The sequence below is a fragment of the Equus quagga genome, chromosome 6 (genome assembly GCF_021613505.1).
Source record: "Equus quagga isolate Etosha38 chromosome 6, UCLA_HA_Equagga_1.0, whole genome shotgun sequence".
In the NCBI taxonomy this organism is placed as follows: Eukaryota; Metazoa; Chordata; class Mammalia; order Perissodactyla; family Equidae; genus Equus; species Equus quagga.
Genome location: NC_060272.1, coordinates 125,783,646 through 125,808,016, shown reverse-complemented (window position 1 = coordinate 125,808,016; position 24,371 = coordinate 125,783,646). Strand labels below are relative to the sequence as shown.

At 41.2% G+C, this 24,371-nt stretch overlaps 1 protein-coding gene across 2 annotated transcripts in view; it reads right to left on the bottom strand.

Annotated features, from left to right (window-relative positions):
* TEK (TEK receptor tyrosine kinase) overlaps positions 1–24,371 on the bottom strand; it is a 103,951-nt gene that overhangs the window by 41,570 nt on the left and 38,010 nt on the right. Inside the window, exons 1-6 of one of the 2 annotated variants that reach the window (XM_046664774.1) lie at positions 20,369–20,418; positions 15,639–15,950; positions 7,255–7,365; positions 6,237–6,389; positions 3,206–3,337; positions 2,589–2,729 (exon numbers count right to left, since the gene is read on the bottom strand). In XM_046664774.1, coding sequence (XP_046520730.1) covers positions 2,589–2,729; positions 3,206–3,337; positions 6,237–6,389; positions 7,255–7,365; positions 15,639–15,950; positions 20,369–20,387 — 868 coding nt within the window. In that variant the 5' untranslated portion in view covers positions 20,388–20,418. Of the gene's footprint in view, positions 1–2,588; positions 2,730–3,205; positions 3,338–6,236; positions 6,390–7,254; positions 7,366–15,638; positions 15,951–20,368; positions 20,419–24,371 lie in introns of those variants that run through there. The other variant, XM_046664773.1, reaches the window with a different exon arrangement.

The following is a 24,371-nucleotide window of genomic DNA, read 5'->3' as shown; positions in this document are numbered from 1 at the left end:
GTAGTATGTGATTTATCAGCATTATTTATCGGGATTCCCAGGAAATTAAAGGGCTGGTGAATTCTGTTTCCAGGAGAGTTGAATAAGCTCCCACTAAGCCAGTCTTCTGATAAATAAGAACTAATATAATTTCATTAATAACAACTATAAAAAGACAGCTACCTGAAAGCACTGAAGAGTGGGGGAACCAGGCAGGTTCTGAAGGGGAATTGAAATTTGGAAGACAGGAATGGCATGCTTCCCAGTTTCCTGCTTTTAGTCTCACAGTTGGATACAGCTAACGCTATGTTGGGGACCTAAAACTCCAGAGAAAACCTGTAGTCTCACTGACCTGAAGAAACAGGGGACAGACTCAGAGCAACCAGCACCACTGGAAAGTGGCAAGGACAATCTAGAAAGGAGAGCCAGAGCGAGGAAGTCCCAAATCTTTGCCTGGCCCCTGAACCACGCACGCTAAGTACGGATTCAAAGCAGCCCAAGGATAAAAGTACTGAACTGAGTCTGAGCCGATGCCTAAGAGTCAGCATTTGCAGTTTGACTCATACCAAGTTGATTGCCCACTAAATCATAACAAAACAAAATCAACATTCCCAAAAAGAATATATCGTACTCCAGAGTCTCCTCAATGTAACATCACAATATCCAAGATACAATCCCAAATAACTCAACACAGAAGAAATGGAGAATTACGATCTAGCCTCAGGAGAAAAGAAAATCAATAAAGACCAACCTTGATGACCCAGATACTGGAAATAGTAGACAAGAATTTTAAAGCAACTATAATAAGCATGCTCAGTCAGGTAAAGGAAAATATGCTCACAACAAGTAAAACAATGAGGAATCTCAGCAAAGAAAAACTATAAAAAATAAAAAAAGACATTCTAGAACTGAAAGACACAATATGTGGAATAAAAATATCACTATATGGACTTAGCAAAACAATGGAGATGATAGAAGAAAGAGTCAATGAACACAAAGTTAGATCAATAGATATTCAACCTGAAGAACACAGATAGGGAGAAAGCTACAAAAAATGATTAGAGCCTCAGGGACCTAGGGGACAATATCGAAGGGTGTGACACACATGTAAGTGGAGGTCCGAGGAAGGAGTCTGAGAGAACACTAAAATACTTCAATTCATAAAATCCTAGTAATTTTTTGAGCTTCATGGGTTGGAGTGAGTTAATAAATGTGCTCTTATAAACCTGGGTGTGGAGACACATTGACTGTGTAGCTGATGAAGCTTATGGTCTAGACTCCTCGCATGCATGCATCCCTTCCTGGGCCCTAGCAAAGTGTTCCCATATGAACGTTTTTTTTTTTTAATTTGTGTATGATTTTTTAATATTCTCTCTTGAAAGAGGGACTGGATCTGCCCCTACCTGGAGGCGCCTTTTACTTTAAGGTATACATTTCTGAGGCCAGGTAGGATTCATCCACTGCTGTGCAGAGGCAGCATTTAGAGCGAGCCGAGTGAGGTTTTGTGGGTAGCTGAAGCTGACTTTCGTGTAATCTCCTCTTTTCCCTCTTACTCAGCCCCAGCACTCTGCCATCCAGTACGGCAGCTGCTAGCCACGGACGGCTACTGCGCGCTCAAAATAGGGCTAGTCCAAATGGAGATTTCAAAGCCTTAGTATGAAAAGAGGAGTGTAAAACATCTCATTCATACTTTTTCTATTGATTTCATATGGAAGTGATAATATTTTTGATATATTCAGTTAGATAGATATTAAAATTATTTCACCTGTTTCTTTTACTATTTTAATGTGGCTACTAGAAAAAAATTGAATTACATATCTGGCTTGCTTATATTTCTACTGAACTGCTCTGCCCTAGAGCATTGTTATCAAGTCACTGGGGACCCCCTCACAGCTCCCAGTAGTGCCAAATGTGGATAAAGGTGGCTTTGTGAGGTAATGGCTAATTCACGCCTTCATATTCACTAGGGGTGGTCTGGCATATTTGGCTGCAGGTTCACGTTAAGCTACTGTGTACAGGAGATGTGAGGAGCATACTGGAAAACAGACACGAAATACACGCCTTTGAGCCCTATCAAATGTGAAAGTATATTCGAGAAAGGGCAGAGGGCACCTCTGAGTAGGTGAAGTTAGGACTGTTTGAGTAAGTTCCACAGAAGATAAGATGTTAACTTCCTTGATTTTCAAATCCCAAATCCTGTCTGGAGGTGACCTAAAAAGGGCTGATATTTATGACGTACTGAAAAAACAAGTCTTCTGTGACCTTCCAATTCAAAGTGTGCTCTGAACCCAAGAGCATCAGCACCACCTGGGAGGTTGTTAGAGATGCAGAACCCCAGGCCCCGGTCCAGACCTATGGAATCAGAATCTGTGTTTTAATAAGATTCCCAGGTGATGTGTATGAGAAGCAATTTCTATGAGGCCCAGAGTCTAATGTAAAGGCATAAGTAACTTCGGATGAAAACATCTGTGATTCAAAGCCCTGTGGCTCAGGGACGGATGGCTGACTGAGCAGTCCAGGTATACCCCACACGATGATTGGCAGCCAGCTGGAGCTCCTTGGGACACCTGCTAGAACTTTTTCTGCTGGAGAGTATGATTGGTGCATACCTTCATTGCACTGCAGACCCTTCCAGCCTGTGGCACAGGAACACCCGTAGGGGTCTGGGAGACAGAACACGTAGGACTTGCATCCCTCTGGTCCACTACACCTTTCTTTACAAGTTCTGCCAAACGTGTGCAGTCCACAAGCTTTGAGGGGAGAAAAAGATGATTCAGAGTGAAATAGGCAAGTCCTTGTCATGCATGATTCTTCTTTTAAAGGATCTCTCCTAGGTGGAAGAACATGGAAAATTATCCAGTCTCAGCTGTGGCATGGGCAGGGTGAACACCCCCTTATGGCCTATTTTACAGATAATGAAACTGCCCCACAGAGAGGACATCAGAGCCACCACCCACAGTTGTACAGGTTGCGTACTGCACAAACCTAGGGGGTGACATTCATATCACACACATCATAGATTTATATACTTATTACAACTTTCCAGTAGTTGGCAATAAAGAACCTTTAGGAAAGAGCATCTTTTTCTAATTCACACAAAGGTACCATACGGCCTAGCAGTGGCCATTTAGCTTCCATTCCCAACTTTGTCCAGATCTAAAATTCTAAATCCAACAATGATGGCCTTTTAAATCCACGACTTACTCATCGAGAACTCTTGACTTACCCTTCTCACATGTTCTCCCCATAAACCCAGGAGGGCAAATGCATTCTCCAGTATCTTCATGGCAGACAGCGTTGTTCATACAGGCGGTGCAGACACGGTTACATTCCGGTCCCCACTTCTGAGCTTCACATCCTTTTGTGAAGGAAGACAAGGCTGTGGTGAGTGGAGCACATTTATTCAACAAACCTTTACGGAGCACCTGCAACGTGTCAGCCATTTTAGCGGACACCGGCGAATAAAGTAAATCTAACACAACCTCTGCTCTCTGAAAGCTAACATGTGAAACAGATACACCAACAGAAAATAACGATAGAAACAAAGACAAGGAGTACTATTCCTGTCTCGGGGATGGAAGAGGGCATGAAACAAGGCTTCCCAGAGGATGCTGATACAGAGAATGCGAGAACCTCTGGTCTAGAGTATGTGGAGAAGGGATACAGCTAAAAAGGGCAGCAGCAGCGGCCACATCCACCTACTTTTCAGGTAGAAAACATATAAGAAGTGAAACAAGATACACAAAACCTCAAGGAGAAGGATGGTAGAATGCTTCTGGAGTCATATTTCCCAGCTACTTCTCTCCAGCACTTGGCAATTTTAGATTGTCAATTAGTCCATGGATACCTTCCAATATAAGGCAAACCCAGTGGGGTTGGGGTGACCGTTGTGGCCAGGAATTTAATTCAGTTTCTCTCCTGAAAGGAAGTAGTGTCTTTGTCCCTGAACGTTAGTCTCACAGTGGTAAGTTTGGACCTGTGCCTACAGCTGATGTAACCTCGTAATTTCTTTGGCAAGAACCCCTGGTTATCAGTATTTTCTCTAAAATAATCAGGAAGACTGTCAACACAGACCCTTTTTTACAGGCTTCCACATACAAGATAGAGCTACAGAATGTCTAAAAGCTAATATTTACATATACAGGGAAAAATGCTTCTGCACAATGAGTAATTTCTTGAGAACCAGACCCCAGGTTATTGGCACACGTTGAAAACTAATGATGGCAGACACAGGAGATGAGAATGGGCTGCATGTTACATTAAACTATGTCTCTCAGCCTGTACCTATCTGTGGACCTGTCCCAGCCTCACTCCTAATCCTAGGAAGGAGAAAAGAATAAACCTTGAGAGAATAATTGGGGTGATTTCTTGGGGATGGAGAAATCGGGGAAAGAGTTTGTTGATAAGCAACAAGTATGTAATTAGGCTTCTGGTATTTTCTTCAAAAGCCTTGTGGTTTTGTATTTTAGGAAACCATACATTCATGAAATACAGAGAGATGTCCTATAAACTTTGTGCTTGTGAGAAATCTTTTGTCAGGAAGAGAATGTGCATTGGGAAGGATATCGATTCTATAAATACAACCAGTGTGATTTTTAACACACAGCTTTAAGTACTGACTATTCCTAGGCTTCAACTCATCCTGGAAAGACACCCTACAGTTATGGGGAATGGACAAATGCCTTCAGTTCTACCTCATTCCTTACTAAACATCAAAGAGGACACACTGGGGAAAAATACTTTTAAATGGGATGACTGTGGCCCGACTCAAACTTTCTTAGAGTGATTTTAGATATTGGCTGTGCTTCTCAGACAGTTCCACTGAAATACTCCTAAGAGCAAAAGATGATAAACGTGTGCTCCCAGCAATCTGAAAAGAGACAACGTGGAGATCGAAATGTGTTGAAGTCTTTTGCTTTATCTTAAAAGTTCAAGTGAATTTTAAATTCGAGTCTACGCTAAGTCAGGTAGACTCGACTTTGTTTTGACATTTAAAAAAAAGCTTTAAACCTTTTACTATATATCAACATCTGATGTTTCTGATATTGCTGGAAAGTCTGCCATTTGCCCCAACTCTGAGTACCCCTGGCAGCTGGTGCTGTATCAGACTGGAGAAAAACTATCCAAATGAAATGAATGCAAACTGTATCCTTGCCACTCAGACTCTCCATGAGTGCAGTGGAACAAAAGGGGATTTCATCCGCCCAAACTAGATGAATCACACTTTTCATAATCGTACTGTCATATCGCTATATCTGTTTGTCTATTTATAAATGTACCTGTTCTGATTTGGAATTACCCAAGGGACAGTGATTCATCTTATCATCCTTGTATTCCCAACACCAACACAATGCCTGACACAGAGGTACAATCTACACATATTTGTTGAATGAATGAATGAATGAATATAATGCAAAGCAAAATAAATACTCTTCGTGCGTTAGAGATAACAACCTTTAGAGGAATGACAGAGCATCCAACTACTTAGACCCGAAGGCCTGAATATTCAACATCATAACTACCTGGCATAGCTGGGGAAAATTCAGGGCAAATTTTTTATTTTTTGTACATCAAGTTCTTGTGAAAACTACTGGTGACAGTAAGTCTCCATTTTGATAGTTACGATAAGGGAAAAAATTGTTTTCACTAGTTCTAACTTTTGTATTTTTCAAACCTGAAAATAGAAATCACATTAGAGAGTTAAATGATCTGGAAAGTGTGGGATTTACAGACTAAATGTTTGACTAGATATTAGACCAACCCAGAAGGCCCAGCTCATCCCTCTGTAGCAGACACCTGGCAGGGAGACGCCAGCTCGCTGTGATTCCCACTTTTTCTAGGAATGATGCTGCTATTCAAGCGTGAGGTCCTACTGCCTGCACTGTAGGATGTGGCCCCATCCTTGTTTACAGCTCATTGGTCTAGGCGAGTAGATATGCAATATATGTTAGGCCAATTTGCTTCTCTCTCCTGGGAATTCAAAATTTGGAATTCAAAGAAACATCACTGAAGCTAAGTTAGCATCCTTGAGAGAAAGCCCACCCTCTCTCCCACAGTGCTGAGCCCCAGATCTTCCTTGGAGCCTATCTTTTCTAGAAACTTGCTTGTCAGCTTTTCCATCAATTTTCTAAGAGTCCTTAGTAAACTTCCAACCAATCCCTGGTTTTTGATTAAGTAGCCAGAGTCAGTTTCTGTTACTTGCAACTGAAAATCCTAACAACTATACCATCACAGATGGCGGGCTCTCAGTCACTTACTCCGGACTATCAGCCTGGTGAAGGCCGAGGTGAAGAGGTTTCCTCCTATGTACCTGGCCGAGTACACTCCAGCATCCTGGGGCTGGGCATGAGGCAGATGCACTTCTAAAATATCAGGTACTTCGTGCCGGGGCACTGAATGGATGAAGGAACCTGGTAAGGGAGGAGAGCGGAGAACAATGGTCACACTCAAACACTCCTGTTTCCTTGTCTGGTCCCTCCACTCGATCAGCTTTCCCTGACCTGACATGGAAAATGTGCTCTCGCATATTGGATGTGGCTGAGGAATGAAAAGGCTGAGCTATTTGGTGCTCTCCTAACAGTCAAGAAAGCTATGGTGACTGAGCAGATAGGTTAGTCTATGGGACCCACTACGAAACACATGAAACAAGGGTAGGCTAGAGTTCTTATCTTCTGCAGGGAGAGCTGAACAGGCAAAGCTGGTGGGAGATGTCAGGTAACCCTGCCAACTAATTGATTAACCAGGAGATACCTAGAATCACTCCAATCTGGAAGCCCTCTCCCTCCACAGAACTCAGAATAATCCCCATAAATATTTCAGCTCAACCAGACAACTGCCACCAAGGGATGCCAAACCGTAGTTGGCCCTAGACAGATTTGGATTGCACACTTGGACCCCCAGAACTACTGCCAATTGGCTCCCAGGTTTGCTCTGGTCATTTCCTTAAACTTGCAATCAAACAACCAAACATTTTACATGGCAGAAATCACATCAGGATGGGGTTTTATGGTACATCCATAATTCATATTGTACATCCATAAATGTACAATATATGCACATTCATGTATGTATATGACTCTCCACTTTAATTTATTGGACTAAATCAACAAACCTTGCCTGGGAGAGCTTCTATCACAGAATTGCCTTAGCCTGCCTCATAGGAGCTGTGCTTCAAACGTCTGTCCCGAAGACTGCAATAGGATAACAACTCGATATGTTTTGTGCTATCTGATGTCTCACACCATCGTGCTGGAAGGAAACAAAACACATACTCACCATTTTTGTAAATCACTGCATCCTCTTCTTTAATCAACACCTTTTTGAAAGATATGTTCACATTATCTCCCCTGTCCACAGTCATAGTTAGTGTAGCTGGTAGGAAGGAAGCTTTAAAAGAGCGAGAGAAAACAAATGAGAAAAATCAGATCGCACGCTTTCTTCAAGAGCGACTGAACTTTGAACTTTAGAAGATGAGGGCTGGCGATAGGCAGGAGTCAGCTGGTCTTCGTATTAAAAACAGTGGTAGCTAAGGTGTTTTAACCTTTCTTGAGGTTATATACCTTCTGAAGAATCAGATGAAAGGAATGGTCACTTCCTCTGTAAAAAGGTAAATATATATACACACAATATACATATACACAATTTTTCCATGCAATTGTTTTGGGGGGTGCTGAGGACTTTGTGCCAATTAATATCTATTACCAAATGAAGACCTGATATTAACTATAAACTATATTAAGTATGAATCTGCCAGCATTCTTCAAATCCCTACCAAGTTTCCTCAAAGTGGAAAGGAATATGAATGGCCAGACATTTGCCAAATGGCTTGTCCCTTTGTCCTTTTGGGTTATTGTGGCTCCAAATAATTCTCATTGCTTTAGAATTCCCCAAGCATTTCTCAAACGGAATCAGCACAATGCTATATTTATTACTAATGCTGTAAATATTGGAATATTGAAGAATAAGTCAAAGATGGGATCCAATACTTGCCTTCTACCTTTTAATTATCTGTATATGAACTGGCATAGTCATGGGACTGAACAGTACTAGGAGGAGACTGGAGAAGTCACTGTATATTTGTCTTATAAGATCATTTTGGAAACTTCTGTCTCTGTGTCTGGCTTGGAACACCACATTGCCTGAGTTCCTTGGTTTATTGGACAAGATGTGTGAATAAAATCTTCTAACGTACTTCCAGCCACAACATTTTCTGAATTCCTTTAACTGACACCATAACCTGCAGAAAGCCACAACTACAAGAATAAGAGGGGATTAACTTCAGGCTTTATGAAGTTAAGCCAATTTTTTAATGTCAGCTTTATTGAGGTATAATTGACATATAATTTAAGTCAACGTAAAAAATGTACGGATCACCAATAAAAAAAGAGAAACAGAATTCCTTCTGCAGCTGGAGCGCAGGAGAGAATGAAACTAAACAGAAGACATAAAAGGAAGGGGGGAAAACCCCCCCACAACCCAAATCATGGAACACAGAAAAGACAGAACAAAATGGCAGAAGCCAAATCTACGTTAAAAGCTAGAGACTTTCAGAATGAATTAAAAATATATATATAACTATGTGCTCTTTTCATGAGCTAAACATAATGACATACACACAAGATTGAGAATAAAGGGATAGAAAAATATATACTGGACTAATAACAACTGAAAGAGGCTGATATTGCAATATGTATATCAGAAGAAAAACTTATTCTAAAGCCAAAATAAAATTTTAGGGATAAAGATGGTCTTTACATGATGATAAAAAGGACCCATCCACTGGGAAGATATAATGATCCTGAACTCATATATGCATCTAACAACAGAGCTTTAAAACCCCTGAAAAAAAACCTGCCTGGATTAAAGGATGAAACGGACAAATCCACAAGCATAATGGATACTTTCAGAAACTGATTCATCCAACAGACCAAAAATACCAAGGACAAAGATAGATTTAAACAACACAATTAAAGGTCTGTTGGATATTCATGGACCCTTGTACCCAGCTATCTGAATACATGTTATTTTCAAGCATATTGCTTCCCTGTTAAGCCATAAATCACATCTCCATGAATAACCAAGAATCAATATCCTGTAGAACAAATTCTCTGACCAGAATGCACCTAAATTTGAGACCAATAGCAAAACACTCTGTGCCCTAAAGTCTGAATTCTTATAGAGTTTCAGCCTAGGACCAAGTCTTGAGGACCAGAGAGACTCTCGCTGAGGACCGTGGGTGAGTCAGCCTTCATTCTTGTCTCATCTGTGACTTTCCGACTGGTGGCTTGAGAGAGGCTGACCAAGTGCCATGTGCACTGCTGGCTTAGAGAGCTAACCCAGGAGGCCAGAAGTTGCCTCTGACCCACACTCAGAAGGACCAGGGCTTTAGGTTCGCCTGCTTGTTTTCCTCTGTGCCTACTGACCCAGGCAGAGTGGCCTGCCAGGACCCCTACATAAATGCCTTGGTGCAGACAGTGACATGGGGCAAACACAGATGGGAATGGTGTAGATCAAAGGGCACTGTGAGCCCTGGGATAAGATAGCCCTGGGCTTGAGGCCACCCTCTACCACTACTGTCCTTCTGAGTGAGTTACTTCACCTCTGAACATCAGTTTCCTCATCTGTCAGGTGGAAGTAAAAATATTTACCTTAAAAGACTGTTAGGAATATTAAATGATGTATGCCAAGGCCCCAGGTGCTTAGAAGAGGTCAGTATCCTTCCCAAATATAAATAAACAGCCACACTGTTGTGCTGACATTGGTAATATGGACATGAGTGGCAGCCTTCTCAGCAGTACTCAAATGGACCGGCCATATAGGGAAGGCAAGCAGGGGACTGTGTGAGGGGACTTTTGGGGTCTCCCTCTCACTCTGACAAGGTGCTGCATTCAGCAATTCTAACGTGGGCAGCTCTTGCTCCCTGTGACATGCCCCTGGGCCCCTGCGCTCCTGGGCTCCTGGGAGAGTTTTTCTGACCATGTCACGCTGTTGCTCCTTTCTGTGCGGTTTGTTTATATTTTCTGACCCTTTGTATGAAAATTGTTTAGGTGACCGTGGGATTTCTCCCTCAGCATTGTGTTCTGAAAAGGAACTGAGATTCCCTACTAGGCACAACTCCATTGTGGCTTTTCTTTTTCCCCACACTGTGGCTCTTTATTATTTGAGACTTTGTGCCTTTTAAGCTCCCTGTTTTCCTAGGTAGGAACACAGTCACCCCAGAGTTCCACTGGCTGTCCAGCCTGCCACCTCCTGCATTAATGTCTCTCTGTTGATTGTTCTCTGCTGAGCACTAAGGAAGGGGTCCACAGCCTTGATGTTATACTTTGGAACCCAGGAGCCCAGCCCATACACAATGTGTTGACATAGACTGATGTCACATGACCTAACTGGATCATGAAAGAAATAAGCACATTTTAATAGTGCCTACTAGGGGCCAGGCATTGTTCTAAGCACTTTACATATATTTAATTTTCATACTATCTCTATGAGATAGGAACTACAATTATTCTAATTTTACAAATGAGGAAATTAAGGTACAGAGAGATTAAGTAACTTGTCTAAGATTACACAGCAATTTCATGAGACAGCCAGGATTTGAACCAGGTAACTTGGCTCCAGAGACCTCTCATCGGTTGTATAATGCTAGCCCTCAAAAGGCTTTAAAGGCCTACCACCTCACTTTATAAATGAGATTGCTGAGGCCTAGGTTAGATGACTTGCTCAAGATCATTGGGATGGGCTAATTAGTTGACAGAATTTAACTAAGAATACAACTCACTTATGCCTTAAGGACTGGAGAAGAGAATAGATGGTAGTAAACATTATAAACAAAGATGTTTCTCATTGACGAAAAATAATTGAGCAAAATTTCAGTTGTTTCCTTTAATTTAATGATAGATAAGGACTAAGAGTAACAGCGTAGTTTTACGTCCATTATTATTTTCTATAGTTTCACAACAGCCCCGTGAAGACAGGATATCCACGTCTACTGACGTGGGAAATGGAGTTAAAGGTGACTAAGTCCCTTACTCAAGGCTTCCTGACAGTGAATAAGTGTGAAAGTTGAGACACAAACTCAAGACCTCCCCACTTGTTCCACAACACCAGCTCTTCAGACTCATCCTCCTCCAGGCCTGCATCCTTAGCTCTCAGTTCCAGCCATTCTGATTCATAGATCAGTTCCGCCAACAGACCATGTGATCACTCACGTCCAAGTCATGAACTTCCTGCCTTCCCTTCTGCTCCTTCTTTTGTCGTACATCCCACCAGCTCCCACTTATGCATCAGTTTCTATTTAGATGTCACTTTCTCCAGGGACCTTATATGGCCCTGGAATCCAGGTTAAGTGCCTCATACCTGCGTGTTCCCATTATAGCCCCACTCAGTGTATCTCCCCTACTGGACTGAGCATTCCAGGAAGGCAGTCTGTCCTGAAAGGTAGCACAGGGTGGTAGGTAGGGCTTGGCCTCTGGGATCAGGTGAGTGTTACCCTTCCCAGGGCCAACACTGGGAGCCAATGCTGGGAATGCCCCTAAGTTACAACTGCTTTTAGCCTCATCTATTAATATGGGGTCATAATAGTTCAAATCAGACATGCATTTGGTAAAGACTAAATTATACAGTAATGTATATCCAGTTACCAAGGGAACATCAGGCATGCAAGAAGTATTCAGAAAATGTTAACATCATTGCATTTCTTGAGTGAGGCACAGAGGCCTAAGAATACTTGTGAAATGAAAGAATAAATGAATGTCTGACTTCAAATTTTCCTATTTTCTTTATGCATTTTAACATGTTTATTTGTGTCATTTAGATACAAATGGCTCCTCTCCATAAACTTCACAAATCATGCGTGGGAATTTTGGTGTTCTTAAAGTACAGCTATTTCTTAAATGAAAATAGGAAGAAAGATAACCTATGTTTCCTCTGATGGGACACTCTGAAACAGATCTTGGGGTGTGAAAACATTTCAAACTTCATTTCTGCCTCCTTACCCCTGAATGAAATCACCATTGAGGTTTGAACAAATTGCCTTTGACTTTTTTGGATGATGCCATTGATAAAAACAGTTTGGCCAGTTGGGCTATGCGAGCCAACTCAAGCCATGTTTTGGCACATGGCAAATGGATTTTCCACTTCCTCCCCAGATGCGGGAGTCAGCAGCGAGCAGGAATATATGGATGTTTATCCTGTCCTGCTGTGTCCCTGGGCAGGCACTTCTGAGTTCCCACGATGATTTACTAGGCAATTAACAGTGTCATGAAGACAGAGTTTTGGAGGTTTTCCTAATTCACCATAAATGATATCACTTTCCTCGCACCATATTTCAGCCATTGGATGGTCTGCAAAAGAAACCGAATCAGCTCAACAGCCTGATGCTGAGGTGTCGTTATTATTAAAACACGAGAGAGAAAGTACTACCTATTTTTCTATTTTGTATAAATCTCCACAATTATGTTAATAGATGATGTTAAAATTTTCCACAATTGAGTAGGAAAATTAACAGTCCCAGTAAATTATTGCTTATTCCAAGGCACTATAATAATGATAATCATTGAACATTTACTGTGAGCCGGATAATGTTGATGATCTCATTTGATTCTCAAATGTATGTGGTAAAATCTCTTTCCCCATTTTTTTTTCAGATGTGAAAACTATGATTTCAATTAAGTAACTTGCCCTAGGTCATAGAGTTCAGGTGCAGAGCTGGGCTCAGCCACATGTCTGGCTGACTTCCACTCCCATGCCTCTCCTCTGTGCCCTGGATTGCTTTCTTAGTGTTTCAGTTGGACTCACTCTACTTTACAAAACACATGCTCAGAATGGGGGAGGGTGGTTAACATTAAGTGAGAGCGACACACAGAGGGCAGGACAGAGTCATATGTACAGGCTCTGAAGTCAGATCTGTTGGCATCAGATCCCATTCCCACCATTTACAAACTGCTAGCGTTATTATTATGTAACTTATTCTGCAAAGTCTCTCTTTACACAAGCATTTAGCAAAACATCTATTATGTAAATCAAATCTTATCTTAAATGCACTCATGAGGACTGGCTTCTTGCATATACCATCTTATTTAAAACAAGACAGTTTTGAAGATATTATTATACCCATCTCACAGATGATGAAAAATGAGACCAATGGAGGTTAACTTGCCGAAGGCTACACAGCTGGTAAGTGGTGGAGAAAGAATTCAAACTCAGGTGGATATAAATCTAAAAGCCATCTTCTCTCCACCGTTGCTGGCTATCCACGCCTGCCTTCGCCTCATTTAACTGAACTTGAGCTATCCTTTATCTGTGGTGACCTGGACTCTCAGTTTGAAGGGATCACTACAGTTGGCTTTTGATTCCTAGTGTTCCGGTTTAATATTTTCTACAGGTTCTTATTTATACATCGTCAACAACAGCCCCAGGACAGCCCAGAAAGGGCACCGTGGCACTGCACATTACGTTCCTATGGAACCACTGGCACAAATCTCAGACCATCTTCATTCAGAATGTGGAAACATCAGCAGAAGGACATAACTCTTTATACAAATCAAATCCCAAATGAAATATGAAAAATAATAGAGCTGCCTTGTCAGCCATGATAGCTTTGGCACACCTCACATCCTTTGTTCAACCTCTCTTCCCTCACCGGAGAGCCGCATTCCTGGGAATTTCTGCTGTGCACTTTTCCCAGTCGCCTAGCGTCATTTAAAGGTGAACATCACAGTTTTGCTAAGAAAACTCTTTCCTTTATTTCTAATCTAATGAATAGTGATTTTATCACTTTTGACCTTAAAATGAGTTTGCTGCCTTCAAATCTTTTAATTACCACCACTGGCAAATTCAAAGAAATGTTTACAGGTGGACCCGAGCTAGGGGCTAACTCTAAACTCCTGCTCCTTAAAGTCTGGTCCACGGCTCAGGGGTACCTTTTCACTGGGACCTTGTTAGAAATGCAGAATCTCAGGATTCACCCTAAGGACCTACTGAATCAGAGTCCACATTTAACAAGACCCACTGGTGATTTATAAGCACTTTCAACTTTGAGAAGCACTGATCTAAAAAACTGCACATTCTTATATAAGAAACTGCCAATCAGAGAAACGTGCAAAGGTGTGTTACTTATCTGGATCAGTTTCACAATTAAAAATTAAACCCTGAAGAACTTACATTGTCATTATCTCATGAAACGACACACTCAGTCCACAGCCTCCTGTGGTTACGATGATGTTAATTTGGTAAGGACTCCTTCATTCTAGGTAGACCAGCCAGAAAAGGGGGCTGTGGGTAAGGGGCCAGATCATTCCAGTGAGAACAAGCAGAGGTTATCTCTGCTGAAATCTGTACCTTCCTCCCAGCAGATAGCATCAAGAACACTAGAAGGCTACCTCCCTGTCCAGCCTTGGAGCCTTAGAGCAGAACAGAATCACTAAAGAATGTTTTCAATGCTATCTCCTCCAATAGCCTTCCATGGACTGGCCTAAAGATATTGCTTAGGACACATTTCTATTATGGGAGAAAGGCTCACCACATCACTGCCTCGTGAGGCAGAAGCAAGGAGTAACACTCTCCCCTTGCAGAAGGCTCTCAACATCCTCCTTCAAAGTTCTGGAGTTCTGTGAGCTAGGCTTGGGGACCTGACTGCTAAAATTAAATTATGGTCTCTTTCCAAGAATAGTAGCCTGCAAAAAGGGTCCCCATTCTTCATCCCTCCCTGTATCCTTACTCCTTCCATTTAACTTGGTAGTACCTCCCATTCTGACTTTAGGCTCAGCTATTTGACCTGCTTTGGGTAGTAAAATTAGGTAGAAGTGAGAGTGTACAATACTGAGTCTAGGGTTCAAGAAGCCTCATATGCTTCCACCACTTGTTCTCTTGCACCTCTGCCATCTCCAGGAGAACTTAGCTTGGTTAGCCTGCTAAAGGATAATGGAACAGAGCCAAGTTGCCCCAGCCAAGGTCAGCCGAATAAGGCCACAGCCAGCCACCACCCACACATGTGAGAAAGCCCAGCCAAGATCAGCAGAGGCCCCTAGTCAAGCCAGCTGACTTAGACTCACAAGCTATAAACTCTTATTATTGTACACCACTGTGGTTTGTGGTTGTGTGTTACACATCATTATTGTAACAACAGATAACTGATATACCAAGTAACCAATTAGATTGAGTTATTGATAGATGTTTCACTTTTTGATTTTCTACTATATTTTTTCCCTGAAAAACTTAACTATATTTAGAATACTCAGGGGCAAGCAAAACAAAAAATCAAACGAAAAAGTTCAAAAGAGCCAAGAGGCAATGGAGAGTTGTCTTCATTGCTGTGATTTTTATACCACATACACATAACATGTTCATATCTCTGTAAGGATCCCGGAGCCCTTAGTAGAATATATGATATATTTCATTTCATCTCATGAACTAGGCACAGTGTCTAGTGCAGGGGTTGAAAGTGAGGGAGTTGCACTGATGGTCTCTTTGATCTCTAATGTTCTGTGTACCAGAGACAGCAAGCCTTGGAAAGAGGCAGACAAGATCTTCAAGCATCATACTCAGGCAGCTCATGTTCAGCCTCTGAGTGAGCAGCTACTAAAACAAAAGGCATGTGTGTGTGTTTGTGTGTGTGTGTGTCTCAGTGGACCTCAACTGCCCACAACTAAGGGGTATGTTACCTTGTTGGCGCATCTTCATGGTCCGTATCCTTATTGCCTCTCCCCGAACTCGCCCTTCACAGAAGTAAGCACCATTGATTTTACTAGCCTTTTCTCTCTTCCAAACAACTTTTTTAGCCCATTCTCTGGTCACATCTTGAGTAACTTCCAGTGGATCCTGGTGCTGGTTCATTAAGGCTTCAAAGTCTCTTCCTATGGTGATGGGCTCGTGGTGGCTCCATCCAGAGGCAATGCAGGTGAGGGATGTTTCAGCATCAGACACAAGAGGTAGGGAATTGATCAAGATCAAGTCCATGGCACCATCCACTGTTCCTGAAAAGATAAAGGGAGCACAATGTACGATAAAGGTTATCAACATGACCTTACAGGATAAACTGGTGCTTAGAAAGCCTTGTCTAAAAATAGCTATGTGAGCAGTCTTTCTAAAGTGCTACTCTGATCATGTGCCTATCTTTCATAGGACAAGATCCAAAACTCTTTATCATGGCATCAAGACCCTTCATCAGCTAGAAGCTGCTAACCACTCCTGCCCCACTGCACACCCTAGCTGCAGTGAACTATCAGTTATTCTCCATGCCCAAAACAAGCGGTGCACTATGTATCTCTACCCACTATAATACCTGAGATGTACTTAGGTATTCAGTAAGTGTGTGTTGAAATAAATTCATGACAATGGCATTATTATCATTGTCAATTGTAATTAATAATTATCATTATTATTTATCATCATTAATGACTAATCAATTAATGATAATGTGGTACTACCACAAGAATAAGGTGTTTTAAAAAACTATATAACTACATACACCATATACTAACTTCATAGACTTTCATCATTATCAAAGAATTGTCCAATTCCATACTAAATTCCACAAGATAAGAGAGGGACTGAGTGAAGTCAGTGTTTCCCTCTGAGCCTCATCTTCAAAACGAGGCTAAGGAGACCTGTCTTGCAGGATTCTTGTGGAGATTAAATGAAATAAAGTGCGTAACTTGCCAAGCACTGTGTCTGCCATATACTGATTACCCAATGGGGATACTCAATGACTACGATTTCATTTCTCTTTATTCTGTTTCCTGAACACTAGTTCCAAACCTCAACCTTCCTCAAATGTAAAAACAAAATCCTACCTGACCTTTACAATGTATTCTATAAATTTATTTCATAAGTAATGAAGCACATTTTAAAAAAGAAAATCCTCTCATTTCACTTTCTCAGTATTTCTCTCTCTCTCTTCTCTTTTGATTTCCAAAGTTTATAAGATGAGCAAATGAAATCTGTGCCTATTCTCTCCTCTTGTTGAGTGTGGAAAAATCATAGATGGAGGACGTTCTTTGGCTCCAGTGATGATTGATTCCCAAGACTACATAAAATGATTAGGAGACTAGACAGGTTGAGCACATTGGGTCATGAGGACCAACTGGAGTCTCAGAGACCTTTGTGTAGATATAAAGTGATTCAAGTAAGCTACATGTTATCTCATTTAATACCCACTAAATTCTCCCAACAACCCTGCGTGGTATGTGCCATTAGCTCATTTTTAAATATGAAGAAATGAGGGCTCAAAAGATTGAGTAGCCTATTCAATCTTCCACAGCTATTGAAGTCAGAGCTGAATTCAAATTCTCACCAGTCTTTCAGTTCCCTTGATATACTATGCCCTTTCCTACCTCAGAGCCTTTGCACATGCTGATCCCTGCACCAGAAATGATCCTCTCAACTCTTTGCATGGCTAAATTCTGCTCATCCTTTGAGTCTCAGCTTAAATGCCTTTCTCATAGAGGGCTTCTCTGCCTACCTTATCTACAATATCTACACACTCTCATCCCATTGTCCTCTAATTCAGCCTCCTGTTGGTTTCCTTCGTAAACATTACCATAATCTTTGATTATTTTATTTAATCTCTCTTCTCCTAGATGGTAAGTTCCATGAGGATGAGAAGTGAAGCTGTTTTGTTCACATTGATTTATATAGGAATATCCTGCCTAGTCTCAACACATAGAGGATTTAATAAGTATTTGTTGGAATGGATGGATGGGCAAATTTTATTCCAGATCTTCCTGATTCAGTCCATCTATTCACTTGGCTCCCACTTCTAGAATGGGGTTAACAATGAAAGTGCTCTCCTGAGACTAAATTGACTTTTTTGCCCATTTTTAAAAGACCGTTTTGACAATTACTGAATTTATAGGGGAAGAAGCAAATATTAGCTTTTACAAAATGCCATAGAAACATGATCAATCGTTGCTGAGCATTTGGGGCTAACTGGTATTTATTTACCAGACCTTTTTTGAGCACTTACTTATGCCAAGCACTGTGCCTGCCATGAAGTCCTCAAACAATTTGTTCTTAATGGCCATTGCCAATGTTTGATGTATAAATGATGTTTTGAGGATGATCCAGCTAGGAGTTGCGTTTTTATCTAATTAGTTAAGAAGAATTTCAAAAGTCAAGTCTTAATATGAGTGGGAGTTAAGAGTTGCATTTTTTCTGGTAATGTTAACTCAATACATGGGATTGAGTGAGAAAATTGTGACTAGAATGGGTTTCCAAGACTGACCCCTGAACCATCTATCTTGCTTCTAGCTTCACTGAGAACTTCAAGATCTCAAGAGAGGGGACGGAAGTTAGGATAAGAAAAATGTTGTAAGAGCAGATGAGCTAGGAAACCTAGCAGTGGGATTACAGCCTCCCAAAACAACACCGGAGCACAGCACTGCCTCCACAGGCACACCCAGCCCTGCCTCTGAGCGAACACCACCTCGCCTCCCACACTCACTCATTCCAGGCATGTTCCCAGAGAGAGTCATCGAGAGGAAGGAAACACTGTAATTCTTTCAGCTCCGGTTCAATCCAGCCCCATTTCTAGGGCCAGGTGAGTGACTTGCCAAAACCAAGGGATCTGTTCTGAATTCGCTGAACGGCACCGGCACTGGTCATGGTTTATTTAATGACTTCAGGAAATAATAGAAAAAGCAGTTGATTTGAAAAGGCAACCACACTTCATCTGTAAATTGTTTCTGGGTATGGATCTGTTGCTCCTCTGGCTCTCTCCCTTTACTTTCAGTGACAGAAAGGGAAATTGTGTACTCTGAGAGTCTGGACTTGTCTACACTTTGCTACCCTTGTTCAGCATGCCAGTTATAGGAAGTCCTCTTCCACCAGTGAGTTCTCTGTACTTTGTAACACCATTTACAATAAAATTTCAGAAGGATTTGGTAGAAGAGCTTTGGATATGAGAAGAAACACCTACCAGGTTCCTGGAACAGATATTAAAATCATCTGATTAGTTTTCCTAACACAAGAATCCATATTTATACTTGTTTGTATATGGCTAAAGAATTTATGGGAAGTGATACAGGAAACTACGAACAAGAGTGACCCATTGGGGAGAATGGGGTAGCTGGAGGACAATGATGGAAGACTTTTCACTGTAAACTTATGTATACTGGCTTTTGAACCATTTGAATACTACCTATGCAGAAAAATTAAATGAAAAAAGTCAGTGTTATTGCCTTTCCCTTAAGAAGGTGCATTTGGAAGGAAATCAAGATCCATAGACACATATATATCTCTCATCATTTATTCCTACACTTGCTCCAAATCTCCTTGGATTGCATCCAAATAATGCTTTTTTTCTTTCTCTCTTCTTTGGACTAATAATAGGAAATGTGATGTCATTCCACAGTGCTAAAAGAAAAAAACATGGATTAAATAAAATTTTTAAAAAGGGAAGAGGAGAGTGACCAAACTTAGTCTTTCAAAGAGAATAGAGGAGCAGAGGCCTGTGGCTTCTTGAAAGAGTCTGCTACTGACACTGTGAAAGGTATGACTTCAACTGTACGGCTGGTGCCACCAAAGGAATCTGCTAGTAGGAACATTTTCCTAAGAATGATTGCCAAAAGATAGATCCCATCTGGCTCATACCAATGACAGCCCCTGTGCTAACATCTTTCCTTATATTACTGCACTATCCCCCTACCAGCTGGGGACTGGTATTGAATTGTTTCATCACAACCAGAGCCGGAAGGGCTCTGATCAAATTTATTAATTAATTCAATTTACGCTTCATCATCAAGACTAAGAGTTTTCTATAAGTAAGTAAGATGCATATTGAATTTCATACATCTTATATGTTTGGGGGATTGATACTATTTTTCCTTAGCAAAGACCTTGCGAACACTTTTCAATATTTGCATAAAAGTGTGTCTTGTTTGTAAGGAAATACTTGCCATCATAGCATGGCATCAGCCAAGTTAATAAATGATCATTCATCACAATTGAAGCATAACAATATCCTGAGATGTTGTTTTGCTCATTATATTTTCTGTGTGCTGTACTGAACAGCATCTAATCTTTCACAGAAACATTTTCTCACTAAAGCCCATTGTGGTGAACTCAAAATGTTGTTTAAATCTTGTTTCTTATTTAGATTTTCTTGTATTCAGGATTGCTTTGAATAATGACCCATTATCTAAGACATGGAAATATCTTTATTTAAAAATAAAAATTATTTAAAAATAGAAACAATTGTGGACCTAAATCCACACCCAAATAATACAACTAAATTGAGCTAGAAATTAGAGACTAAGCCATGCTTTTCAAACTGTGTTGCAAGGAGTTATTTCTCATTTTCTAAAACAGCTGTTCCAGAGGTTTCTGAGAGTGGTGGAGATGAAATCAAGAGAGTGGACTCCAGAGACCCACACACACACATATACACTCTCACCCAGCAGCTCAACTTTCATCTGTTTTTCAAATTTGGGCTTCACATAAGTTTTCATCTGGAAAAAAAGAATGATTTTGCTTAAATAAAAACACATAAAACCTCAAAGGTCATCATCACTTTTAACTATTTTTTTTAACAGATGAGGAAAAGGAAAGGTTAAACATGAATATCAAGGAAAATACATTGCACTGCAGCACAACTGCTTCCTCCAATTAGCCTTCTGTCCCTCCCATTCCACATTCAAGTTCAGCACAGCTGCAGATGGTCTGCGTCTGATTACCCCAGCTCCCTGATGTTCTCAGCACTGGCAAGCCACAAGGAAAAAGCAGGTTAAATTACTGCATGGTGAGGTCATTCCCTGGTGCTTCTTATCACTCAGAATTGTAGGGTTGGGTGGAGTTCCACTAATATGTGCTTGGAATAAGTTATCATGTCTTCAGAACAAGTGTCTGTATGGTTTCTTGGAAATTTGGTATTGAGCACATTTAAAATTTTTCCAAGGTGTTCTTGATCATTTCACCTTTGTAACAGCAGTAGAGATCTTAAAGTTCTAAATATTCAAAATGGCAATGAGCACTACCTTGGCCAAAAGCATTCTGAAATCAGGAGATTGGCAATGAACTGAAAAAGTTGTAGCCAAAAGCATTTCTGGAATCAGAGCTGTGGCAATGTGCCAAAGAAGCAAAGACAATCCCAGAACTATCCAGGATACTGGTGGAATTGTTTGGATTTTACTTGGTTATTTTTTATGCTGTCCAGAAAAGGAAAATCCTCTTCAGTTTAAAAAATACTCATTAAGTCATTTAGATGTCCATTCATCCATTTACTAAACAAATGTATCGAGTACGCGCCATGTGCTAGGTACTGCGCTTGGCCTTAGAGACACGACATGAATAAAGCAGATATGATCTGAATCCTTTTGGCTTACAGGCAAATGTGGAAGACAGATATGGAAAACTAATCACATAAATAAACGTGACACTGGAACTATGATAGGTACTATGGGAGAGAATTACAAGGTGCTATGGGATAGCATAATGGTGAACTTAACCAGACTTGGCTGGAGTGGGGAAAGGTTCGTGGATCAGGTAAGTCTCCATGAGAAAGTGACATTTGGCCTGAAGAAGAGTTGGAGTTACCCAAGCAAAGTGAAAGGGATATGAGAAGATAGTCAGAGAAGTCTTTCCCCAAAAGGTAACAACTGAGCAGGGTTTTGAGTAATGACACTGAGTGTTTAATAGGACTCACTTCTAGAATGTTTTTTCTAAAGTCTATCCTTAAGTTGGCATTAATTTCTTTTTATCAAATCCTAAGAACTACTGGCGCCATTTCTATGTGTCTAACCTATGTTAAAGCATTTTTAGTATCTTTGCTGCCTTCTTGTCTCCCCTGAAGAAATCCAGTTCCCAGGCACGCTTCCAACACTTTAATCTTTTTTTGTTCTCCATGATCCTTTTATGTATGTAGTAAGTCTCTGAGCAATAACTTTATCCTCAGGGTTCCTTCCAAGAAGATACTGGGCAATTAACAAGAAGATACCAAATTGAACAAGACTGGAAATAACTAAAGGAAGTTGCTAACTTTATTGTATAGTTGGGAGTCTGAAGTTAGACAAGGACATCCTTGATGTGACTAGGCTGTGTCTCTCTAACGACAAATTGTTCTGACCCACGATTTGTGCCAAGCCGGTATTCCCAAAGGGGATACCCATTTCCCATCACTGCCTCCCAGCCAAATAGGGCCCTTTTCTGTCTGCTGGAGGAAATGGCATCCTCTTCCCACCTTCGAACTCCAAAAATTTCCCATCCAGGATAAATACCACATGTTCTAGTTAGAACATTAGAATTAGCATGAGGCAGTTGGCAGGAAACTTTTTTATTTCCAGGGAATAGGCAGAGCATCTGCACAGTGAGACTTCACTAAACATCCAGCACACATGCACACTTACATGCAAACTCCATCCTGTGAGATGAGGTGGAGGAGACACGGTACCATCAAATCAAGGATTGTTTAAACTGGAAGGGACTTAGGAGAGCGCGTGGTGCAAGCCCCACGCTTTATAAGGGCAAACTGAGGCCCTAGCAAAGAGACTGGTCGGTGGTCACACGAAGAGCAGTGGCACAGCCCCTACACTGAGTGCTGATTTCTCTCCAGGACGCTTTCTGTCACTCCAGCGTAGCAGTGTAAATTGGCAAATCTTTAATGAGAAGGAATTTAGACTGCTTACAGATCTGGCAGCATGGTACCTGGATAATCCTGGAGCTTGGTAGAAACTGGGGCAAGGGAGGAAAGACAATGAGGAGAGGCAGCCAAAAAACTGGAAAAGGAACAGGACAGAGAGATTGGGAATACTCGGAAATGAGGGTTGCCCATCTCACAAACTCCCCCAAGCCTTACAGTGCTGCCTTATAATCTTTCCTGTCCGCTTCCCCCCAAGAGAAGGAAGCTCTCTAATAGGAGCATGTTCACTCAGTGCCATGAAATGTATCTGGTGTGAGAAGAGTCTGTCTTTGGAGCCCAGCTGCCCTCTCTTTCTGCATTCTTCTCCTCGTTTGATCACCTGCCAAGAATCCCTCTTCCCTTACATGCATACCTACACCCACAACCAAGTATCTCTGTCCTCCAAGACCGAATTCCACAGAACTCTTTAACTCCTCACTGCCCTGCTCCCCAGCTACCAACAGAGAAAGCAATTTGATCGATCTGCTTGCACAAAAAAGAGAATGACCAAGAACAGGTTAAAGTGACAACCCTGCGATCTATCAGAAGAGCAAACCAAAGAAATGAGTGTAATAGGAGAAGTTCAGGATTCTGGTAGTTGCCAAGAGGAGAGCGACCAAGGAAGAAGGCCAGCCTTTGCAGTAGGCCTCAGATTATGCACCACGTAGGGAAGAAAGCTAACACTGTTTATTATATGCTGCATCATAGGTACTACGCTAGGTGTTACCAACATTATCCATTTGAATTCTCACAATAATATTGAAGGAAGGTATTCATATTCTATTTTATAGGTTAAGAAAATCTGAAACTCAAGGATATTCAGTAATAGGTGCCAAGGTCACACAAGTAGAAAGATGGAATCTGAACCCATGTCTCACTGATATTAAGTTCCATTACTACCCACAATGCTTCATTCTAAGCACCATGAGAGAAGTCTCTTTTGCTTTTTGCCCACCATTGTCTAACAATTAGCACAGTTCCTGGCACCAGATAGATATTCAATAAGTACTGATGAATGCATAAATGGATAAATAAATAAGTAAATGAGACTGGCCTTCAGGAATGAATTCATTCAATAAGCATTTACTTAATAAGTACTATGAACTGGGCTCTATGCTGCATTTTGTAGGTGAAGAAAAGTATAAAACTTGGTTTCTGCTTTCAAAAAGCTTACAGTCTGGTCATCCAAAGGCATGAATATATTTAAAGCCACAGAGGAAAACACCGACGGACTTCACTATAGAAAAAGCCAAAAACTTCTACACGGCAAAAGATTACTTAAATGAAGTTAAATGACGAAGTGGGAAACGTTGTTATATGTAAAACTTAAAGAGTTAATATGTATACTATATAAATAAATTCTGTAAATCAATAAATCAGTGGCAATTTATAGAGGAAGAAACATAAATAGCCAACATCAGTAGATTGGGGAAAAAAATGGTCACAAGATTTTGCATTTCCTTCTATTGAGAGAGGAGTCTACTTCTCCACCCCCTTGAATCTAGGCTTGGCCATGGGACTATCCTCGATTAATGAAACATTACCAAATGTGACACAAACAGAGGCTTTCAATGTGCTTTCCCATTGGACTTGCCCTCTCTTGCTGTTCTGTGGAACCCTGAGATCACCAGGAAGAGAAGCCCAGGCTAACCTGCTGGAAGATGAGAGGCCACACAGAGGAGACACGAGCCATTCCAGCCAAGGTCCAACAGAGCAGCTGCCAGATATGTAAGTTAACCGTCCTAGACCACCCAACCCCGGCCAAGCCATCAGCTGACGACGG